This window comes from Heterodontus francisci, chromosome 47, assembly GCF_036365525.1.
Source record: "Heterodontus francisci isolate sHetFra1 chromosome 47, sHetFra1.hap1, whole genome shotgun sequence".
Taxonomy (NCBI): domain Eukaryota; kingdom Metazoa; phylum Chordata; class Chondrichthyes; order Heterodontiformes; family Heterodontidae; genus Heterodontus; species Heterodontus francisci.
In genome coordinates this window covers 3435750-3457585 of record NC_090417.1, presented here as the reverse complement: position 1 = coordinate 3457585, position 21836 = coordinate 3435750, and the positions used below count along the sequence as shown (strand labels likewise).

The following is a 21836-nucleotide window of genomic DNA, read 5'->3' as shown; positions in this document are numbered from 1 at the left end:
TATGATTACACAGGGATAGATCTTTGTCCATATACCAGCTCTTCATATGGGAGCACAGACCTTGAGCGTGATTGCATTGAAGTCGAGACTTCACCAGATGTCAACATGAAGGCACTGCCTAAAATTTACCTTCTCCAGCCCACAGTTGCTGAGACCATCTGGAGCATCACGAATTCAAGAAACTGAATGTTCCTTAATGATCATGAGATGCTACACGGTTGGCTGAGGGGAAAAGAGTCTTGACAATGATTATATATCAACTCCGGATGGAGGCTTGATTTTTTTAAAAATTGATTTGTTCATGGATTTGTGCATCGCTGACAAGGCCAGCATTCATGGCCCATCACTAATTACCCTTGAGAAGGTGGTGGTGAGCTGCCTTCTTGAACCACTGCAGTCCATGTGGGGTAGGTATACCCACAGTGCTGTTAGGAAGGGAGTTCCAGGATTTTGAAACAGCGAGAGTGAAGGGCCTAGGTCAATGCTGGCTAATCCGTCAGGTTTTATTGCTCGGCTATTTCAGAGTAGTCAACCACAATGCTGTGGGTCTGGAGTCACATGTAGGCCAGACCATTCAAGGACTGCAGATTTCCTTCCCTGAAGGACATTAGTGAACTAGATGGACTTTTTAAGACAATCTGATAGTTTCATGATCATTATGAGGAGCAGCTTTTGATCCTGATCGATTTAACTAGTTAAATTTAAATTGCCCCAGCTGCCACGGTGGAATTTGAAGTCATGTCTCTGCAGCATTATTCCAAGCCTCTGGATTACTAGTCCAGTAACATTTCCACGATGCTACCTGACAATCTATGCCTCTCCATCATTGTAATGTGTGATCAGAATGGCACTTACCATTAGAGTTGGTTTTGTAGATCAGGTGTTTTCTCTCGCGAGCTCCTCTTTCTATCCGCAGTGTTGCCCACTGAAAGATAAAGCAGACACGCTCACTGGACTAACGCACCCTATCAGTTTTAAAAAGAAAATGGCAGCATGCAGGCATATCAAGTAACAAAGATCACAAAGAAGAGAGGCCACCAATGACAACAATTGCATTGGTGCCTGTGTGTCGTAGCTACTTATTTTTGAAATTACTTCAGATGATGAAGGATGCTTCTGATACCGTCCAAGAACAGGAGATTGAAGCGATTACAAGCTGTACACCCCCTCCCCCACACCCCAGAGAAAGCTGAAATGTTGACCAACTACTGGTCCTGTCCAGGATTAGGTTGTTTTATCACTGCCGAATATAGGTCTGCCCCCTAGCTGTTCCATGATGGAGCTTTCAGTTGTTTGTGGATTCTTTGCATGGTTCTCATTCTTGGACGGTAACTGCAGGTAGGTAGGCTTTACAGTCAAACCGTACTCTGCCTTAGCCCATAGACAGGCAACACACATTTTCCAGCAGGGAATCACTGGAAAGCCATGAGGATTGGGAACGCTAGGTGAGTTCCACCCCCCACCCCACCACCCCCAGGTAAGTCAGTACAGACCAAACACTGAACCATCCAGCCCTGTGTGGCTTAGTTTTACAATGCACTGGAAAACCACCTACCAAGTCTTCAGAGGACTTCGAGATTAAACACTAAAAAAGGTTAAAAATCTCTGCACAGAGCATGGTTACCACCTCAACTAAAACTAGCTGGCAACTGCAGAGAGAAGCACCACTTCTTAGTGTGATTGGTTCTGTCAACTTCCAACTATTCTTGGAAGCTTGGGTGATTGATACCTCAATTAAACATCGAGTTACAGTAAGGACTTTTGAAACCAGTAAGAGTAGATCAACCGTAAACAATACAAGTGATACACAAGCTGAGAGGCCATCTGCATCCATTTTGCAAATAGCACAAGTGCTCCAATTAGTCAATCATGAGAGCCGAACATAGAAGGCAAGACAGCACGGATGGTGTCAGCTGTCACAGAATACTGACTGGATGTCTGCTGTACTGTGCCAATACCACTTCACACACACAGCAGCAGCAGTCCTCAATGAATAGTCGTAAGCCCTAGGTTGAACCGTACAGTCTGGCCTATGAGAATTCCAGTAAAAGGGCAAATTGTTAGAAAACATTACAATACAGACTGCTGCGAAAGAGACTTGCATCGATATCTTAACTCATCATACCTTCCAGAAACAATGAGTTACTCTGAAGTTAAAGCCATTTGCACACAGCAAGCTCCCACAAACAACAATGAGATGAATGGCCACTTAGTTGGCTTTTTGTGGTATTGGTTGAGGGAGGAATGTTGGCCAGGACTCGGAGAAATTCCTCTTCAAATAGTTCCATGGGATCTTTAACATCCACCTGTACAGGCAGACAAAGCCTTAATTTAATAGCTCATTCCAAGTACAGTACCTCCAACAATGCACTACAGTGCAAGTCTCTTAATTATAGACTGGGAAAAAACAGTGTAACAGATAAGGAGAGGAATGAATTCTGGAAATGTGTACAGGGAAACTTTATTGATCAGTTGTTTCCAGCCCAACAAGGAAGGCAGCAAAGTTAGAACTAGTTCTGGGGAAAGAAGTGGGGCATGTTTCAGTGGCAGAGACTCTGGAAAACAGTCATCACAGTATCAGCTTTAGAATAGTTATGGAAAGAGACATGCAACAATCAAAGGTGAAGATAGCCAACTTCGGTGAGTTGAAAAGGTATCTGGACCAGGTAGATTAGAATCAGAGATTGGCAGGTAAAACAGTTAATGAACATTGGAAAGTCTTCAATGAGGGGTCAGTCCAGGTACAGAGTAAACACATTCCCGCGATGGGAAAAGGAAAGGCATTAGAAGCTACAGCTCCCTGAATCACTAAGGATATCGAGATTACAATTCAACAAAAAAAAGGGCATAGGATAAAGTCAGATTCATAATATAGTAGACACGCAGAATATAGCAAGTGCAGAGTACTGAAAAGAGAACTAAGAGGGGCAAAAAGAGAGTATGAGAATAGATTAGCAGCTAACATAAAAGGGAACACAAAGCTTTTACAACATATAAATGGTAAAAGGCTGGTCAAAGGAAGAGTGGGACCTATTTGGGACCAAAAAGATTATCTTGTGGAGTCAGAGGGCACGGCTGAGGGACTGAATTTGTATTTGCCTTCACGAGACAAAAGGTAGTAGAGAAATTGGGGAGGATCGAAATAGCTTCAGAGGAGGTCCTTCAAAGGTTGGCGCTCTTCAGAATAGAGAAGTCATCAAGTCAGGATGGGATGTAGCTGAGGGAATTTTGGGTGGAAACTGCAGAGGCTGTGGCCACAATCTTCCAATCCTTCTTACATATGGGAGCAGAGCCAGAGAAATGGAGCATTCCAAATGTTACACACCTGTTTTTAAAAAAAAAAAAAGTGGGAAAATAAACCCAGTAACTACAGGTCAGTCAGCATAATGTCAGTGGTAAGGAAACTTTTAGAGGCATTGATCAAAGACAAAGTTAAATGTCACGTGAATTAATAAATAAGAGCCATCACGGATTTGTTAAAGGCAAATCGTGTTTGACGGATAATGAGAGGGGGTTAATAGGGGACAGTAGTTATTGTTTATGTGGACTTTCAAAAACCACAAAAAACTTTTTTTGAACTATTCAATCTGAAAAACGAACTGATATTTTCTAGTAAGTTAACAGAACACATTAACCTATTGCACAACAATCTGAAAAAAGTTCTTTAACACAGGACTCCATGGCTCCAGCAGCCTGATAACTCACTCTAGCCAAACTACTTCATTGATCACCAATACCATTTTCACTTAAATGGAGCCACAGTAGTGAACTGATATAACTAGAGTACATAAATCCCAGTGTAATACTTACTACTTGAAGCCATAATTTGAAAACTACATGGGATAGGGCACTGGGTTAAGGTAAAAGAAGTAAAGTGAATGGAAGATGGACATGGAGCAGTAAGGAAAAAGCAAGTTTGGTTGGTTCAAGACAAAAAATGTGACATCTACAACTATTCATTACCAAGTCTGACCTTTACTGTAACTTAACTAAACTTCATGCAGTCATTGATCCACAGAGCTGGGATTAACAGTATGAACTGTTTGTCCTCAAATACGAACAAAAATAGCGAGATGACAACTCGTCACTATTCCTCAGCCCAGGACAGTCATAAAGTGGAATTTTCCAGCTCTGCTAAGCAAATTTTCAGTGCCACATCCAACTAGCTCTCATAAAAGAGGTTGGACAGATAATAAATCTCTCTGCAGCTTAAGGTCAGCCTCCATGAATTCATTTAGCACGTCTCAGTACTAACCTTTACGTCACTGTGTATGTAAACAACTTGCATTTATATAGTACATTATCCATCCTCAGATCATTATCACTGTGTTTCTTGCTCAATTGTATGGTTACATAAGGAAACATGGCAACCAATCTGCACACAGCAAGACAGCAGCGGAGATGAACAGTTAATCTGCTTTTGAATGGTGTAAATTCAGGGAGTTAAGTTAATTAAGTGACTGAGAACTATCCTGCTCCTTTTTAAAATAGCCCCCATGGGATTTTTCAATCCGCTTGGACAGACAGACTGGGCCTCAGTTAAACATCTCAAAAAGATGGCAACAATCCCGAGAGCATTAGACTGTGACTCATAAGAGTGCTACTGACCTGACACACAAATATGGTGGAGGGAAAGCAATTTTAACAATTTGTATCACCACAAATCTAGAAAAGTGATCTTGTGTGATACCCACACAGACTGTACAGATCCAGTTCGAATACACTTTCAACCTGTAGCATGTACTGAGTTATCTGCCACTACAACAACGACACTTCAAAAGTACTTGAATGGCTGCAAAGCACTTTGGAACAGCACTGTATAAAAGTGAGTGTTTCTTTTTTAGCCTCATCTGTATTGGCAGCCGTCATTGGTACCCTGGAGTGGGGGTGGGGAAAAAAAAAGAAAGCACCAGAGCTCCTGCCCCATGGATTTACTGGAAAGCTTGCACATGCACAACATGAGGACAGACTTGGGCTTGATTGTTAGGAAGCTAGTGAGCACATTCAACTGGGCTTATGCATGGAGAATGGTGACTTAGTCACAATGAAAGAGGGTGGTCATTACCTGTGCAGTATGCTCTGCCATTACTCAGCATCTTCAGGAGATGAGGGAGGAAAGGCAGCCCGTGTGAGCCTACAGCAGAGCCTGGTTAATGATCTAGGCTTGGGATGTTAAGCCTCAGATAACATTAGTGTCAGGTAATGGTCATCTCCAACAAGACAAAGCCCAGGACTTCCCTTTGGATCTTCAATGGCACTGCCATTGCTGAATCTCTCACCATCAACATCTCGGGGAACACTACTGACCAGAAAGGTCAAAGGGCGGCGCAGTGGTTAGCACCGCAGCCTCACAGCTCCAGCGACTCGGGTTCAATTCTGGATACTGCCTGTGTGGAGTTTGCAAGTTCTCCCTGTGTCTGCGTGGGTTTCCTCCCACATGCCAAAGACTTGCAGGTTGATAGGTTAATTGGCCATTATAAATTTCCCCTAGTATAGGTAGGTGGTAGGGAAATATAGGGACAGGTGGGGATGTGGTAGGAATATAGGATTAGTATAGATGGGTGGTTGATGTTTGGCACAGACTCGGTGGGCCGAAGGGCCTGTTTCAGTGCTGTATCTCTGAACTAAACTAAAACTAAACATATCAATACTGCGGCTACAAGAACATGTCAGAGGCAGGGTACTCTGCAGTAAGTAGCTCGCCTCCTGACACCTCAATGCTTCCCCACCAATTACAAGGCTCAAAGTAGGAGTGTGATGGAATACTGAACACTCAAAAAGCTCGACACCATCCAGTCCAGAACAATTTGCCTCAGCAGTGCCCCTGTCACTGCATGCTACATTCACCCTCTCCGTATTGCAACTGTATGTACAATCCACAGGACACATTGCAGCAACTCACCAAGGTTTACTTCTGTACAGCGCTCTGCACACAACATTGAGTTCAATAATTTCACAGCATGACTGGGTTTTGTTATTTTATTATTTTTTAATCACGTGCCTGTCTGAAACTTGTTTTTCATGTTTATGCTTTTGGACAGAGCTGTTCATTATTCTGTCACGAACACTCTCTTCTGGACTAATGCTTTGTCTTTCACTGTGAGCACTCCCTTTGCCTTTGTCATCTAATCTCTCCTGCCCTCTGTCCTATCGCACACCTTCCCTTTTGTTCTTCTTCCCCTCTTCACTTGCTCAAAGCCTATTACATTTCTAACCTTTGCCAGTTCTGATGAAAGGTCACAGACCTGAAACGTGAACTCTGTTTCTCTCTCCACAGATGCTGCCTGAACTACTGAGTACTTCCAGCAGTTGCTGTCTTTACTAATTCAGTAATACCTCCCCCACCCACCCCCCCCCACAACTTCTACCACCCAGAAGAAGAGAAACTGTGTGGTGGGAAGATCAGCACCTGCAAGTCACACACCATCACTCCATCGTCAATACTGGGTTAATATCTGGAATTCTCTCCCTATCTCCATTGTGGGAACGGCACCAGGAAGAGCTCCACCACCTCTCAGAGCAACTCGAACGGGAAAGAAATAAGCTTGCTATTGTCATCCACGTGCCAAGAACCTTTTTTTTAAATAAATGGAGCACGCACGTGCCATATGACATATTGTTTTCAAAATAGCTCCATGATGTGTTTGCTGGTAATGTGTTGCATGGAGGTGATACTGAACAACAAAGACATGAAAGTCTCCTATCTATGCTTAGCTGATCAGTATCAGGGTAATGATATAACCTCAACACCCCAGGGTAATGAAGTGAACAGTCAGTCACACCTTCTGCTTCCATGTCCTATCCAGTCACATCTCAAAGTGTTCCTAACTGGACACAGATCCAGAACGTCTGACGTTTGGCAAACCTCCCCAACAAATAGTTGCCCCTCCTCTCCGGAAAGGGCTGACTTTCACAAAGTTGCACAAGTACACTATCCTTTGCCCTTTGTAGTCTGTAAAGGCTAATGAGACATGAGGCACATCAAAGCCAAGTCCAACGCTGTCTCATTCAGCATCCACACATGTACTCTTCAACATTAGAGAGCAGGAGCCGTGGTCGCCTTTTACCTCCTTTGCACAGGGTGGGAGTGAGGGGTGGGCATTGATGACAAATTCTTGTCCCAACTATGATCAGATCAGATATTTTTCAGGCTGAGGCTCAGTGTCACACCATGCAGTGCATTGACAATGAAACATGGGTGGAATGAAATTGCTGTGTAAAATGTAGACTTGAAAACAACACGCATAGTTAGTGATAGTTTAAAAAGGATATTTGAAGAGGGAAAAATAACACTTCAATGACTCCAGGTTTCACAGCAAAAACATGCTAATATTGGTCAGCCACATTTAAAAGGGCAAAAACTGAAGGGTTATGGAGAACGGGCAGGTAAGTGGAGTTGAGGCTGAGATGAGATTAGCCATGATCATATTGAACGGCGGAGCAGGCTCGAGGGGCTGAATTGCCTACTCCTGTTCCCAGTTCTTATGTTCTTATAGATAGGAGCAAAGAGTTTGAATAGGCTCCCAAACGGAGTCAAATCCCACCAGTTTCACTGCTGCGGGAAATGATAGTTTCGAAAATGTTTAGCATTGCTTGCACTGCATCAAGCAGTAGAGATTTTCATCCCATCTCCAAGCATGAAACCCGCACCTGGCATAGGACACATAGTTAATATGGAGTGCCTCGATTAACTGATTTAAAAATCAGTAGATATTCTGACTCCAATGGAAATGTGAAGTCGATGGCAAATAACGGGATGTTACCCTGAGGTTGTTAAACCTCTTTGCAAATGCACCACCATGTTGCAGATGACACCAGTCATGACAGCCAGTGATTTCAGCATAGCTCAAGGGTGCAATGTGAAATGACAGGACACTGGATTTGCACATACTTGGGCAATCGTATTTCACTACATTGTAATTTGCAAATTTTCTCTGCCTTTCATGATGCTTTCAGTAAATGGGCAGCCAACTGTTTGCATAAGAGCAGGCTGTGTGTTTGAGCTTTATAACATAGAAAAAAAGGTTAAAGTCATACTGGACTGTTTTATAATCTAGACTGCCACTGTCCCTATAATCCCATTGGCTTCAGTTTTGCTAACAAGTGGTAATATAAAAGCAAAATACTGCGGATGCTGGAAATCTGAAATAAAAACAAGAAATGCTGGAACCACTCAGCAGGTCTGGCAGCATCTGTGGAATGAGAAGCAGAGTTAACGTTTCGGGTCAGTGACCCTTCTTCGGAACTGACAAATATTAGAAAAGTCACAGATTATAAACAAGTGAGGTGGGGGTGGGGCTATTATGTGGTACATGGTCAATCACCTTTTGAAAAGTCCACATAAATAACAACGACACTACCCTCATCAATACCTCCGAACTAATGTTCATTAGCAATCGTTGATTGGATTATTCTGCTGTTGTACTGAGTGGGCTGTAATCTCTCTCAGTAGCTCACGGCAATTCCTACTCACCATAAAGGGGGTGCAGGAGCACAGGGACCTGGGTGTATATGTGCATAAGTCATTGAGAGTGGTAGGACAGGTTAAGAGAGCAGTTAATATAGCATACAGTATCCTGGGGGTTGCAAAAATAAGAACTTTCAAACAAGCACCAAGACGTAGCTTGGCTGGTGGTGAGAAGGTCCCTCCCCATCCGATTATTCCTGCACGGCCAGAGTCTCACCGCCTCCGCAGGCTGCCCTCGAGGGGGCTGTAAAGAGACGAGACGGTTGCCCACCTCCTTCTGGAATGTGCCTTTGCAAAGCAGGTCGGGAAAGAGATGCAGAGTTTTTGTCGTGGTTCATCCCGATCAGCTCTGTAACACAGGAGTCTGTGCTCTAAGGGCTGGTCCCAGGGACACACACCAAGATAACCAACTGCTGCTGGAGGACCAACCAGGCGAAAGACGCTCTTTGGTCTGCCAGTTGCAGTCTGCAGAAGACTTGCAGTCTTCCAGCGCAAAGAGCTGTAGATGACCAAGTGCACATTCCAAGGTCCAGCACTACGTGCTGAGGGATGCATTAAAGCTTGGGGCAGGGGCAGCCGCAGCAAAGGCTCAATGGGGAAAGGCCACTGAGCAAGATCCTCCTGCAATATATACCGAGGGTCTGGCACCTGTGTAAAATCCCTCTGGCTGTATGCACCAAAATGTTTTTTGCTATGAAATACCAATGTACATTGCATTTAAAATGGAATGGCAAGCATTGTGAGGCACTTCATATTTTCTGTATGGGAGAAAACTGACCTCTCTATTGTACTTCCCAAAATATGAAATTTCAACTGTTTTGTAATATATTTACAAATTTTTATGAATCAAGTATAGTTTTGGGGGAAAAATAGCATACAGTATCCTGGGCTTTAGTAACAGGGCATAGAATACAAGAGCAAGGAGGTAATGCTGAAATTGTATAAGACACTAGTTCGGCCTCAGCTGGAGTACTGCATCCAATTCTGGGTACCGCTCCTTTGGAAAGATGTGAGAGCATTGGAGAGGGTGCAGAAAACATTCACGAGATTGGTTCCAGGGATGAGGAATTTCAGTTATGAAGATAGATTGGAGAAGTTAGGACTATTTTCCTTGGAGAAGAGAAGGCTGAGAGGTGATTTGATAGAGGTATTTGAAATCATGAGGGATCTGGACAGTGTAGATAGAGAGAAACTGTTCCCACTCGTGACAGGATCAAGAACAAGAGAGCACAGATTTCAAGTCATTGGTCAGAGAAGCAAAAGCAACATGAGAAAAAAACTTTTGCACTCAGCAAGTGGTTCTGGTCTGGAATGCACTGCCTGAGAGTGTGGTGGAGGCAGGCTCTTTTGAAGCATTCAAAATGGAATTAGACTGTTACCTGAAAAGGAAGAATGTACAGGGTTATGGGAGAAGACGGGGGAGTTGCACTAGCTGATTTGCTCTTTCGGAGAGCTGGTGCAGACACGATGGGCCGAATGGCCTGCTCCTGAGATTCTGTGATTAAGCTCCACAGCCAGATTCTTTCCTGTGCCGTCCATCCCGCAGTTCGAATGCTCCCTCAATCCGGGTGGTGGTGGAGATACACCAGAGGAAAGACAAAGTTCAAAGCATGACGAGGGTTCCATTAACATGCACAAAACAAAGGTCCAGTCAAGAGTTACAAAAACAGAAGAAGCTGCAGTCGGCCACTCGGCCCCTGGAGCCTGCTCCACCATTCAACAAGATCATGGCTGATCTTCGACTCAACTCCACCTTCCCTTTCATCCCACATCCCTTATTTCCCCAAATATCCAAAAATCTATTGACTTCTGTCTTAAATCCACTGAACGACTGAGCATCCACAGCTCTCTGGGCAAGAGAATTGCCAAGATCCACAACCTGCTGAGTGAAGACATTTCTCCTCGACTCGATCTGAAATGGATGACTCCTTATTCTGCGACAGTGACCACGTGTTGTAGACTCCCCAGCCAGGTGAAACATCCTCTCAGCGTCTTCTCTGTCAAGCCCCTTAAGAGTTTTATATGTTTCAATGAGATCACATCTCATTCTTCAAAACCCCAGGGAATATAATCCCAGGTCATCTGCTGAATAAAAAGTGAGAAGGGCTAAACTGGTATGATGATTGTTGAAATGTGTGTCTGTATGAATGACGTCAATCTGATCATTTTTGGTTGAAGTCGAGTTATGTACTACAATGAGAGGTATTATAGCAGTTAGTCTAACATATTTCCATAAACCATCAGTGTATAGTACCGTTGCATGTCACTAATCTCTCGCAGCAGTTTTGAAATCAGCTTTTATCCTACACTTACACCAGTGTTTTCACTACTATCTGTTAATGTCTCTCCTGCTGCTGCCAGCCTTCTTCAGGCCGACTGTAAGGACAAGCTTCCAGTGGCCCTGAGGTGACGTACTGTCCAGTTTCTCGCTACATGGGTATCCCTTGCCCTGCACTTAATAGTTTCCTGCTGTGGGCTGCTGGAGATTGGATTAGTTGTGTGGGGATTTGAGGCAAATTCCTAACATCTTATTCCACAGACAATTGTTGCAGCAACGCACTGGTATCACCTTGATTTCAAAAAGGTTTAAACTGAACTTTCGCAGTACTTAAACATTTCTGTAGCAACACAGGCATTTTGCTATTTACTGTTACGTTGCATCTATCTTGCCTCGTACACAGATGCTCTATTTGTTCAGTCTTCAATGGTTTGCAGGCACTTCTTTTCGATCTCAATCTCAGTGTCAGATACCCAACAGCTGTCACCTGTTTTGCTTATGGATCCTGTGGGCAACCCATCATCAACAAAAACAACATCAGAGTCTCATCAAGAAAACTTTCTGCTTCTGCGTTCTGCTGTACAGCTCTCCAGAGATTCAGTTAATAATGATGATAGCTCATTCCATTCAAAAACAGATTTGCTCTAAATATAGAATTCCAGCAGCTGAATCCCTTCCACTTCACTCCCAATGTGTAGAACCTTAATCGGGGAAAATATTCATTCAGCCTGCATAGTGTGCCCTCCGCACTGTAGGAGGGGTCAGTGCTGAGGGAGCGCCGCACTGCCGGAGGGGGTCAGTGCTGAGGGAGCGCCGCACGGTCGGTCGGAGGGGTCAGTGCTGAGGGAGCGCCGCACGGTCGGTCGGAGGGGTCAGTGCTGAGGGAGCGCCGCACGGTCGGAGGGGTCAGTGCTGAGGGAGCGCCGCACGGTCGGAGGGGTCAGTGCTGAGGGAGCGCCGCACGGTCGGAGGGGTCAGTGCTGAGGGAGCGCCGCACGGTCGGAGGGGTCAGTGCTGAGGGAGCGCCGCACGGTCGGAGGGGTCAGTGCTGAGGGAGCGCCGCACGGTCGGAGGGGTCAGTGCTGAGGGAGCGCCGCACGGTCGGAGGTGCCACTTTTCTCATGAGAGGTTATACCAAAGCCCCAACTGCCCTGTCAGGTGGATGTAAAAGATTCCAATCAGCTACTGGAATAAAAACAGTCGAGTTCTCTCTGTTGTCGGCACTAATATTATCCCTCAATCAACATCACTAAAATAATTATCTGATCATAATCTTAATGCTGTTTGCCAAACATTACTATGTCCAAATTTTCTACCGCCTTCCTTCATTACAATAGTGACTATATTTCAGAAATGTTTCATTATCTTTACCATGCACCCATCTCTACCTCTCCACTCCCTCGATACTGTTAAACTAATGGCCCTATTTCCAGTCCTGAAACAACCATTATTTCTTCCAGTTAAACACGGGGGAAAAACAGTACCCTCCATCCCCCTACTATCAGTCCAACTGGACTTTGTAACGCCAACGTCCCACTTGACCATCACCACAAATTCTGCATCGCAAAGACAACCTATTTCCACGACATTGTTTACCTCCGTCCATCTTCCTCCGAAATCCTCATCCAGATTTTGTTATCTCCAGACTGGACTATTTCAGTGGTCTCCGAGCCACACTACCAACCTCCAGAAACTTCAGCTCATCCCCAGCACTGTGGCCCACACTCTAACTCGTACCAAATTCCATTCATCTATCCATTCATGCTTGTTGGCCTACACTGGCTCCAGGTCCTTGAACACAAGTTTAAAATTCTCATCTGCATATTTCTATCTCTTCCACATCTCTGTAAACTCCTCCAGCCCTACAATCCTCAACATTCCTTTAACTGTGGCCTCTCGTGCACCCCCCCCACTCACTTCATCCCGTTGTCCACCTGGTATTCCACCATCTTGGCCCTATACTCTGCAATTCCCTCCTGACCTCCCTCTTAGACCCTCACTAAAACCCACCTCTTTAACCAAGTTTTTAGGAATCCTTCTTAATATCTCCTCCTTTGATTGGCATCAAGATTTGTCCACTTCTGTGAAGCACTTCGGGATGTTTCTTTCTACATTATATAGTACTGAAAAGATGTTGTTTTGGCCCTTTCTTCAAAAGAGAATTGGAGAAATAATTGAAGGAGAAACACTTTGTAAGGATATGGGGAAAGAGTGGGGCGGGGGTGGGGAGAGACAGATTAACTGGATTGTAGTTGCAAAGAGCCAGCACCAACTAGATGGGCCAAAAGGCCATTTGCAGTCCTGCACTATTCTATGATTCTTGCTGAATGCACACATGGGATTAGGATTGGTCATCTGCTGGTTTTTTCAGCAAGGTGTAAAGAATGCACATTCCAACCAGCTAACGCTCATACCTCAGACAAGACAAAGAGCGAGCTTCAGTCCTTCAATTTACCATGCCCCGATGCTGTATTAGGCAACCTCAATCTCACAAAGTGTATCCGTTTGAAAGTAGCACTACTGTGGAAAATCCAACTCACTTTTCTATATCACTCCTCCCACAAAAGAAAGGTATCAGGGCACTTGACAAGGTGAAAAGATGAAAGCGGTCAGCAGACAAGAGGAAAGCAGCACAAGAAAAATGGAGAAGGCATCGCTGAATCGAAGGTGTTTTTTTTAAAAAAAGGATAGGGAGTGGTGGGACAAGACAATGAATTCCAAGTCTCTGCAGCTCCCTTCATGGAATATTTGATATTTGCAATGCAGAGTGCAAGAAATAAGTGTTTTTGAATATGCAGTGGAGGGAACTGAGAATGAACAATAATCCAGTACTGGATTGGAGGATACATGAAGGGGATGGGACATCATTCAGACACAGTAAGAAGCAATGGGAATTACTAAAAATTACAGCTCACTGTGCCCAAACTGGCCGTTTGGCCTCCACACAAGCAGGAATCGCAATCCCATTGATCTGCCCTGTTTTTAATAGCCCTTTATCTCCCTTTTCCACCAACCTCCTATCAAACCCATTCTTCAATGTTGACATGGTCTCGGCTTCAATCACTAACTCGTTTCACAGTATAAAACTCTCGGAGGCTCAATCGCACGTATTTAATCTTACACCTATGTCCCCTTTTTCAGACAGGAAACAAGCCATTCTATCAACAACTTGCAATGATATGTCATCTTTAACATTGTCAAACATCCCAAAGTCTCCACAGGAGCATTATCAAACAAGCCACAGGTGACCAAAAGCTTGGTCTAAGAGGTAGGTTTTAAAGAGCATCTTGAAAGAGAAAGGTGGACAGACACACACAGAGGTGTAGGTAATAATTCTCAAGCTTAGAGCTTTCGCAGCTGAAGGCAGGGCCGTCAGTGGTGTCCCATCTCTTCATAATTTCAAATAGCTATGTCTAATCACCCACTAATCTCTGCATTTTTCATGAAAATAACCCGGAATTTCTCTTCATATTTATATTTCCTCACATCAGGCAGCATCCTAGTGAATCAGCACTGATCCCTCTCCATTGTCTTCATGTCCTTCCACTGTGTGGAGTTGAAAACTGCACACAGTCCTCCGAGGATGACCAGAGTGAGGTTTTATAATAAAAGTCTCTCCATTTATATAATCTGTACCTCTTACCAGAAAGCCCAGCTTTTATTAACCTTTTTAATGGCCTTATCCACTTGAGGGGCTGCTTTTCATATTTTGGGAACCTAAACCCCTTAAATCCCTCTGCTCTTCCACATTAACTGACCTTCCACCCCAAATATCAGTCATATGTGTTACAACTAAAATGTACCGCCTTCAATACCATCTGCCAATTTTTTTGTCCATTCCACAATTTCATTAATATTTTCCAGCATTATTTACTATTTTAGGTTCCACTTAAAATTTGGCAGGAATCTCTTTAGCTATATATCCAAATGGTTGATGTACAGTGAACAGAAGCAGTTCCCAAACAGAAGCCTGTGGAACAACACTCCCCACTTCCATCCACTCTCCTGCTCGCTGTTGAAGCCCTCTCTCTAACCAGCAACCCAGCTGCTACAAGAAGCCTGAGGGTTCCTGCGCTTTCGAGGATGGGAAAGAAGAATCAGTCAAGCTCCCATTTCTGACTAACAATGCAGTGAACCCTGTTGGAAAATGCATGGGTGAGGACTGGACCAAAGCTGATCATGATGGGCTGTCTGGACCAAAACCCTCTGAAGAATGTCCACTTGGCTCGAGCACTGCAGTACAGTGACTGACTGTGGAACTGCGGCAACGGGAAAGAGCTACTGCAAGTCTGCAAGCGTCCTATTCAGTGAGAACTTTGACTGGAGAAAGACAGGGCACTTGCACTGGGATTTTCTGCTTCTGTGCTCGCCAGCCCTCGAGTTCCACCCATTCATTTTGATGGGTAATAGGACACAAACTTTAAAAAAATGCTGAAAATCTGGCCTGGTGATCTTGAAACCACACAGCGGAATGGATACAGAATTTCCATTCAACAAATGACAGAAGCTTTGATAAATAAACACAGCAGTAATCAAGAACAGAGAATACTGAACATAAGAACAGCCACTGTCATCATGCAAATAACAGGAGCAACTGTCCCCTGCTCAATATAACTGAAACAGTATGTACTGTACTGTAAATAAAGAGAGCTTGCTCAATGCTGTAATCTTATCAGTTCAAATATATCATTCTTATGAGATTGCAACTTTGCTCTTACAAAAACTAGAAGCAAGATTTGATTATAGCTCTTTTGATGTTACTGTAACACTAAATTTATCCTACATTAGCAACATTTATAATAGAGCTCAAAGGGACAATCCGCAGCTCACGACTCCTTTAACCATGCCATCAGCAGATTAGCTGCTGTGTCTCTGGACACATTACCCTTAGTTCGTGCTCCTTCTTTCCACTGCTGTTCAGCAAGAACACCATCAAGGACAAGTTGATATGCTGCCATTATACAGCAAGTGAAAGGTCTCTCCCACAATACAAATAATTACTAGAGTTAATGGTCCAAATTGTTCTTTTCTGCCTGTGTCCCATTGCTCTGAACCCCTTTCAAGGCATTAAAAGCAGCAGCAAAGAGACAGGGGTCAGGATACACAAAGTGGGAAGCGAAGTTGATAAAGCTGTTAAAGCAGGATAGGGTTTATAAATAGGGGGGTGTAGAGCCTGAAAGCAAAGATGTAACACTAACCCTGCACCAAGTATCCATTAAACTGCAGGGGCCTTACTTTAATGCCATTGAAAGGTTGCAGAAGGAATGCACTGATAGCAGGGATCAAGAGGCTTTTGTTATGTGGAGAGCATGAAGAAAGTGCTGCTCTTCCCACGAGAGCAAAGAAGATTAAGTGAAGATCTGAGAGAGGGGTTCAAAATGATGAGGAATCTTGATGAGGCAAACCATGAAAAACTATTTTCCATGGACGGTGAGTTGATAACTAAAGGACAAAAATTTCTGACCGCCAAAACAACAAAATGGAGAGATTAGAATTATTTATATTTGCACACAGGGTTTAGACATGGAATTCTTGACCAGTAAGAGTGGTGGAAGCAGAATGCAGAGTAGCTTTTAAAAGGCAAGTCTTGGAAAAGAAAAATTTCAAAGAGGAAAGGACAGGGAATGGGGCTAAATGGATTGCATTGAGAGAGATGGCTCAGGAGTGATGGGCTGAGCAGCCTCCCTTCTTAACCTAGACATATTATTATACAAAATGATAAGGTGGAAACAGGCTGCTTGGCCTCAACCAGTCCATCATGGTGTTTATCCTCCAGATCAAGTGTAGCCTAAACCTCATTTGCATGTCCTGTCCCCATATCCCTTTATTCCCCTTTTTCTTCAACCAGCTAGCTAGTCTATTCTTAAATGACACTGCTTCAATCATGAACTCTTTCCACCATCTCTCAAACATCTATGTGAAAAAAAAAACGGTTTCCTGTTCTCTCCTGTTCTCTACCCTAAATCTCTTTCTGATTATCTTATATCCATGCCATTCCTTTGTTCTAAACCTCTCAATCACTGGAAATTGTGTCCTGACCCTTCATAATTTTCCACAGTAAACTGGGGAAATCTATTAATGGGCAAAACAGCAGAAAATCAGTGGGAGGTGTTCAAAAGAATTTCATGTGATACAGAACCAATGTACTCCCCTAAAGGGTAAGGGCTCTACTTCAGAAAAGAACCAGCCACACACGACGAAAGAGACAATGTTAAAATGAAGCAAAAAAGCATACAAAAACTAGCACAGATCCTGGCAAATGGGAAAGATAGGAAGAACAGCAAAGGGTGACAAAACAAATAGCAAGAGCTACAAACAGAAGATGAAAAGAGACTTGCAAGGGATATCAAAAATCAACACAAACATTTTTTACGATTATATTAGGAGAAAGACTAATCAGTAGCAATGTGGGCCTCTTGAAAACTGATAAGTGACATTGGCAATGAAAATAAGGAAAGAGTAGACACATTGAATAATGACTTTGCGTCAGTATTTACAATAGAGGAAGGTCATCATGCCAGACATCCTCAGGAAACTAATACTAAATTGGGGACAGGGACTCAGCAAAATTAAAGTAAGCAAACTAACAGTAATGAAGAAAATAATGGCACTAAAGAGCGACAAATCCCCAGAACCAGATGGTTTCCATCCCAGGGTTTTTAAGCAAGTAGGTGAGATCATGGCAAATGTCCTCACTATAATCTTCCAAAATTCTCTCAATTCGGAACTGTTGCTTTAGATTAGAAAGTTGTGCATGTTACTCCATTATTTAAGAAAAGTGAAAGAAACTACAGAATTATAGACCAGATAGTCTAATATCTGTTGTCAGGAAGTTGTTAGAGTCCATCATTAAAGATGGAGAGACTGAACATTTTGATAATTTTCAGCTGATCAGAGCACCAGCATGGATTTGTAAAGGGTAGGTCATGCCTGACGGACCTGATAGAGTTGTCTGGAGAGGTGACTAAAGAGGCTTTCGGGGAAATATCAATGGATGTTATTTATGTGGACTTCCAGAAGGCATTTGATCAAGTCCCTCATCAGAGACTGTGAGCTGAAACTGAAGCTCATGGAATTGAGGGCAAATTATTGACTTGATTAGGAAATTGGCTGAGTGGTAGATGATGGAGATTAGGGATAATGGGCAGGTACTCTGATCGACAGGATGGGATTAGTAATGTCTCACAAGGATGTGTGTTGAGGCCTGAACTATTTATTAATAACTTAGATGATAGGATAGAAAGCCACATATTCAAGCTTACTAATGGCAATTGGAAAAACTATGGCAAATGGATTTCAGAGATTTTTTTTAAATGGTGAAAAGTTAGAAACAGCAGAGGTCCAAAAGACTTATGGGTCTATATATAAATGCACCATTAAAACGTCATGGACAGGTACAGAAAATAATCAAAAATTCTAATGGAATGCTGGCCTTTCTATCCAGAGAACACAAGGGGATAAAAGTCATGCTTCAGCTATACAAAGCCCTGGAGTACTATGCGCAGTTCTGGGCACCACACCTTAGGAGGAATGTACTGGCCTCAGAAACCTGGACTCCAAGGGTTACACAAACTAGAGTTGTATTCCCACTTGAGCACAAAAATCTAGGCTGACACTCCCAGCACAGTACTGAGGGAGTGCTGCACTGTTGGAGGTGCTGTCTTTTCGATGAGACATTAAGCCAAGGCCCCACCAGTCATCTCGGGTGGATGCAAAAGATTCCATAGCGCTATTTCGAAGAAGAGCGGGGGAATTCTCCCTGGTGTCCTGGCTGATATTTATCACTCAACCAACATCGCAAAAACAGATGATCTGGTCATTATTACGTTGCTGTTTGTGGGAGCTTGCTGTGTGTAAATTGGCATTTCCTACATTACAAAAGTGACCACGCTTCAGAAGTACATCATTGGCTGTGAAGCTGAGATGGTTGGTGGTTGTGAAGAGCGCTATATAAATGCAAGACTTTTTTTGGTCAAACTTTTCAAGGTATTGAAGGGGAAGAGATAGGGTAGGTAGAGAGAAACAATTTCTGCCGGTGGGGCGTCCAGGACCGGGGGCAAAGTTGACAAAGTAGAGGCAAAGTGAAATCAGGAAACATTTCTACCCACAAATAATGGCAGAAGCTCAGAACTCTCCTCCACAAACAGCAATTGATGGTAAGAGAATTGCTATTTGGACTTTAGGGGCTGAATGGTGTCTTCCTGGGGTTGCAAGGTTCCTAAACACCTCCATCAGACATTGGTTGGGCTTTCAACACTAATACATATTTTCAGTAACTTGAAAACTGTTAAAGCACTAATAGGATGGCCTGAGGTTGTGAAAGGTGTTATATAAATGAATAATATTCCTTTGGTGCTTAAAATTTTCATGGTGGCATCGACAGTTTAAAATAATTACAACTGTATCATTGTAATCATTGGCAGTGCATGGTGAGCAGGAAATTCTGCCTTCACATCAATCTGCTTCAATGTTTGATACATTTCTTGCTGTATTCTTAATTTATCACTTGTAATTGCTCCCATCACCAGTGACAAAACTGTAAGAGCCAGTACTTTACCAGAGTGTTCTCCAGTTCAAAATATTCTCTCCACACAAAACAGAATCGCTAAGTGTGCGGCTGGATAATTTTTCACAATTCAAATCAGCATAGTGTGAAACATTCACACTTACACCAGGATGGTGTACAGAATTCCCAGTTCATTACCAGCAAGGCACTCTCGTGTGATATAACAGACTCCTTGATATCACACTGTACAATCCGTACATTCATGTAAACCAACCACTGATCGTAGAATTATACCGCACAGGAGGCCATTCAGCCCCCCGTGCCTGTGCAGGCTCTTTGAAAAAGCTACCCAATTAATCCCACTCTTTCCCCAGAGTCCCACCAGTCACCTCAAAACTGTTCCCTCCGGTTACTGACCCCTCTGCCACTGGAAGCAGTTTGTCCTTATTTACACATCAAAACCATTCATGATTTTAAACACCTCGGTCAAATCTCCTCTGAAGCTTCTTCGTTCAAAGGGCAACACCTCCAGCTTCTCCAATCTTTTTGTAGAACTACTCTCTCGCATCTCTGGTACCATTCTAGTAAATCTCTACTAAAGCCTGTCAAAGGCTTTGGAATCCTTCCTAAAGTGTGCTGCCCAAAATTGAATACAATACACCATCTGGGGTCCAACCAGCGTCTTCTAAAGCACAAGCATAACTTCACTGGCTTTATACTCTATGCCTCAATTTCGAAAACCAAGGAGCCTGCATTTATTTTTAATACTTTCTCAACTTCTCCTCCCAAGCGCAAAGATTTGCAGTGTGTACACCCGCACCCCTGCCCCCATACAGAAATGGCCACAGACTAAAAACTACTGGTCATCCAGCCTGTCCCCATAAAGCATGGCTACCATCTGCACCAAACAGACCCTCCCTGCCCTGAGACATGGAATTGGCTATTTGAAGAGTTTGTCCAAATAAATGGACAAAGGCGTCCATTAAAATAGCCACATAATTTCACGGAAATGGGTTAGGCAATTGCACAGAGTGTGTGTGTGTGTGTGTGTGTGCGCCCCTTTTTCCCAGGTCTATTCACCCCTTGTTTAATCGTTGTCCAATTGTATGAGGCGCACCCCAGCAGGACCTACCTCAAAGATTTTGAGTAGGGTTTTCATGTAGAGCTTGCGGATGCCAAAGGACACACCAAAGATGGCAGGCACGATGATGAAGACCAGTAGAAGGGTGATCCAGACAGTCAGGGAGATGCCCAGCAGGATACAGACCAGGTTGTCGAAGGGCAAGAGGAACGACATGACTGCAGCCTACCCTCCCCTCGCACCCAACTCACCCTTGCCCTCTAATCGCACCCCTCTGTAGCCCCAACTGGGCTTTTCCCCCTCACACCAAGCTGGCCCCTCCCCTCTTAAACTGCTGGCCCCCTCTAGCCCCGCCCCTCTCTTTGGCCCCCCCCTTTCACAAAGCTGGCTCCTCCCCCTCTAGCCCCACCCCTCTCCAAGCGGCCTGGCTCCGAAACAACGTGTCCAAATGAATCTCCGGCCTCGAGTTATTCCTCCATCAGGAGGCCGGTCCTCCCGCCAGTCTCCTCAGGCCTACTCACTGCCTCTGCTCAACTCCGACCGCCTTCCCGCGGCCGGCCCAAGGCCTGTGCTCCGAGCGGCAGGGCCGGCTGCAACCTCACCTCCCCGACCTGTGCTCCGAGCGGCAGACACCCACACCTTCCCTCCCTCCCTCCTCGGCCTGCGCCCCGGTCGGACTGCCCGCGCCTCTCTCTCCGCGCACCGGCCCCACAGCGCACGTGTCACGAACCCACCAATCACAGAGCGCCGACGCTCCCACACGGGGCGGTCGGAGGCGGAGCGCGCGTGCGGGCTCCCGCGGGCCCAGCGACTGCGCACGCCTGCTCGAGAGCGCCCCCTCTGTGGCCGCCTGGCGCATGGCAGCCCTCCTGCAGTGACACATGCCCAGCAGCATAGGGACAGGAGGCCATTCAGCCCCTCAAGTGAGCTCAAGGCTGACATGACCCAGCTCCACAATCCCCATATACCTTGGGAATATCAAAAAAATGATCAATCAGATTTAAAATTAAAAATTGCTCGAGCCTCTGTACCTGTTCCAAACTTCTGCTCTCCTTTGTGTGTAAATGTTGCCTTAGTTCATTCCTCAAAGGTCTGGCTCTAAACTGTATCCACTCATCCTAGACTTACCAGCCAGCAAAAATAGCATGATTTCTACCTCCTATTTGGTTCAGCCAGAGAGGGAGATGAGATCAGTGGCAAGGGAACCAAGTTTACGGCAGGGGCCAAAAATTGTTTGCCCATTGTTTTACTACAGGGATCGGAGAATCATTCAAAATTGTATTGTGGATAGTACAGGTTGAGAGATGATGGAGAGAGATTGAGGCAGATGGAAAGAGAAGGAATTGCTCGCCAGTCTGCCTATAGTCGATAGTTATAACTTCTTCGTCTGCTATATCAGGAAATACTGAGCCAGCTGCAGCTCTTTTCTCGAGAAAATAGAAGGCGGAGAGTTGACCTGATATCGGTGTTGCAAATTCTGAAGGGGATTGAGAGTAAAGGTACA

At 44.3% G+C, this 21836-nt stretch overlaps 1 protein-coding gene across 2 annotated transcripts in view; it reads right to left on the bottom strand.

Annotated features, from left to right (window-relative positions):
* LOC137357081 (glycerol-3-phosphate acyltransferase 4) overlaps positions 1-20651 on the bottom strand; it is a 45073-nt gene extending 24422 nt beyond the window's left edge. The window contains exons 1-2 of one of the 2 annotated variants that reach the window (XM_068023077.1): positions 20384-20651; positions 856-925 (exon numbers count right to left, since the gene is read on the bottom strand). In XM_068023077.1, coding sequence (XP_067879178.1) covers positions 856-925; positions 20384-20548 — 235 coding nt within the window. In that variant the 5' untranslated portion in view covers positions 20549-20651. The remainder of the gene's footprint in view (positions 1-855; positions 926-20383) is intronic. The other variant, XM_068023076.1, reaches the window with a different exon arrangement.
* Between the last annotated feature and the right edge of the window lie 1185 nt (positions 20652-21836).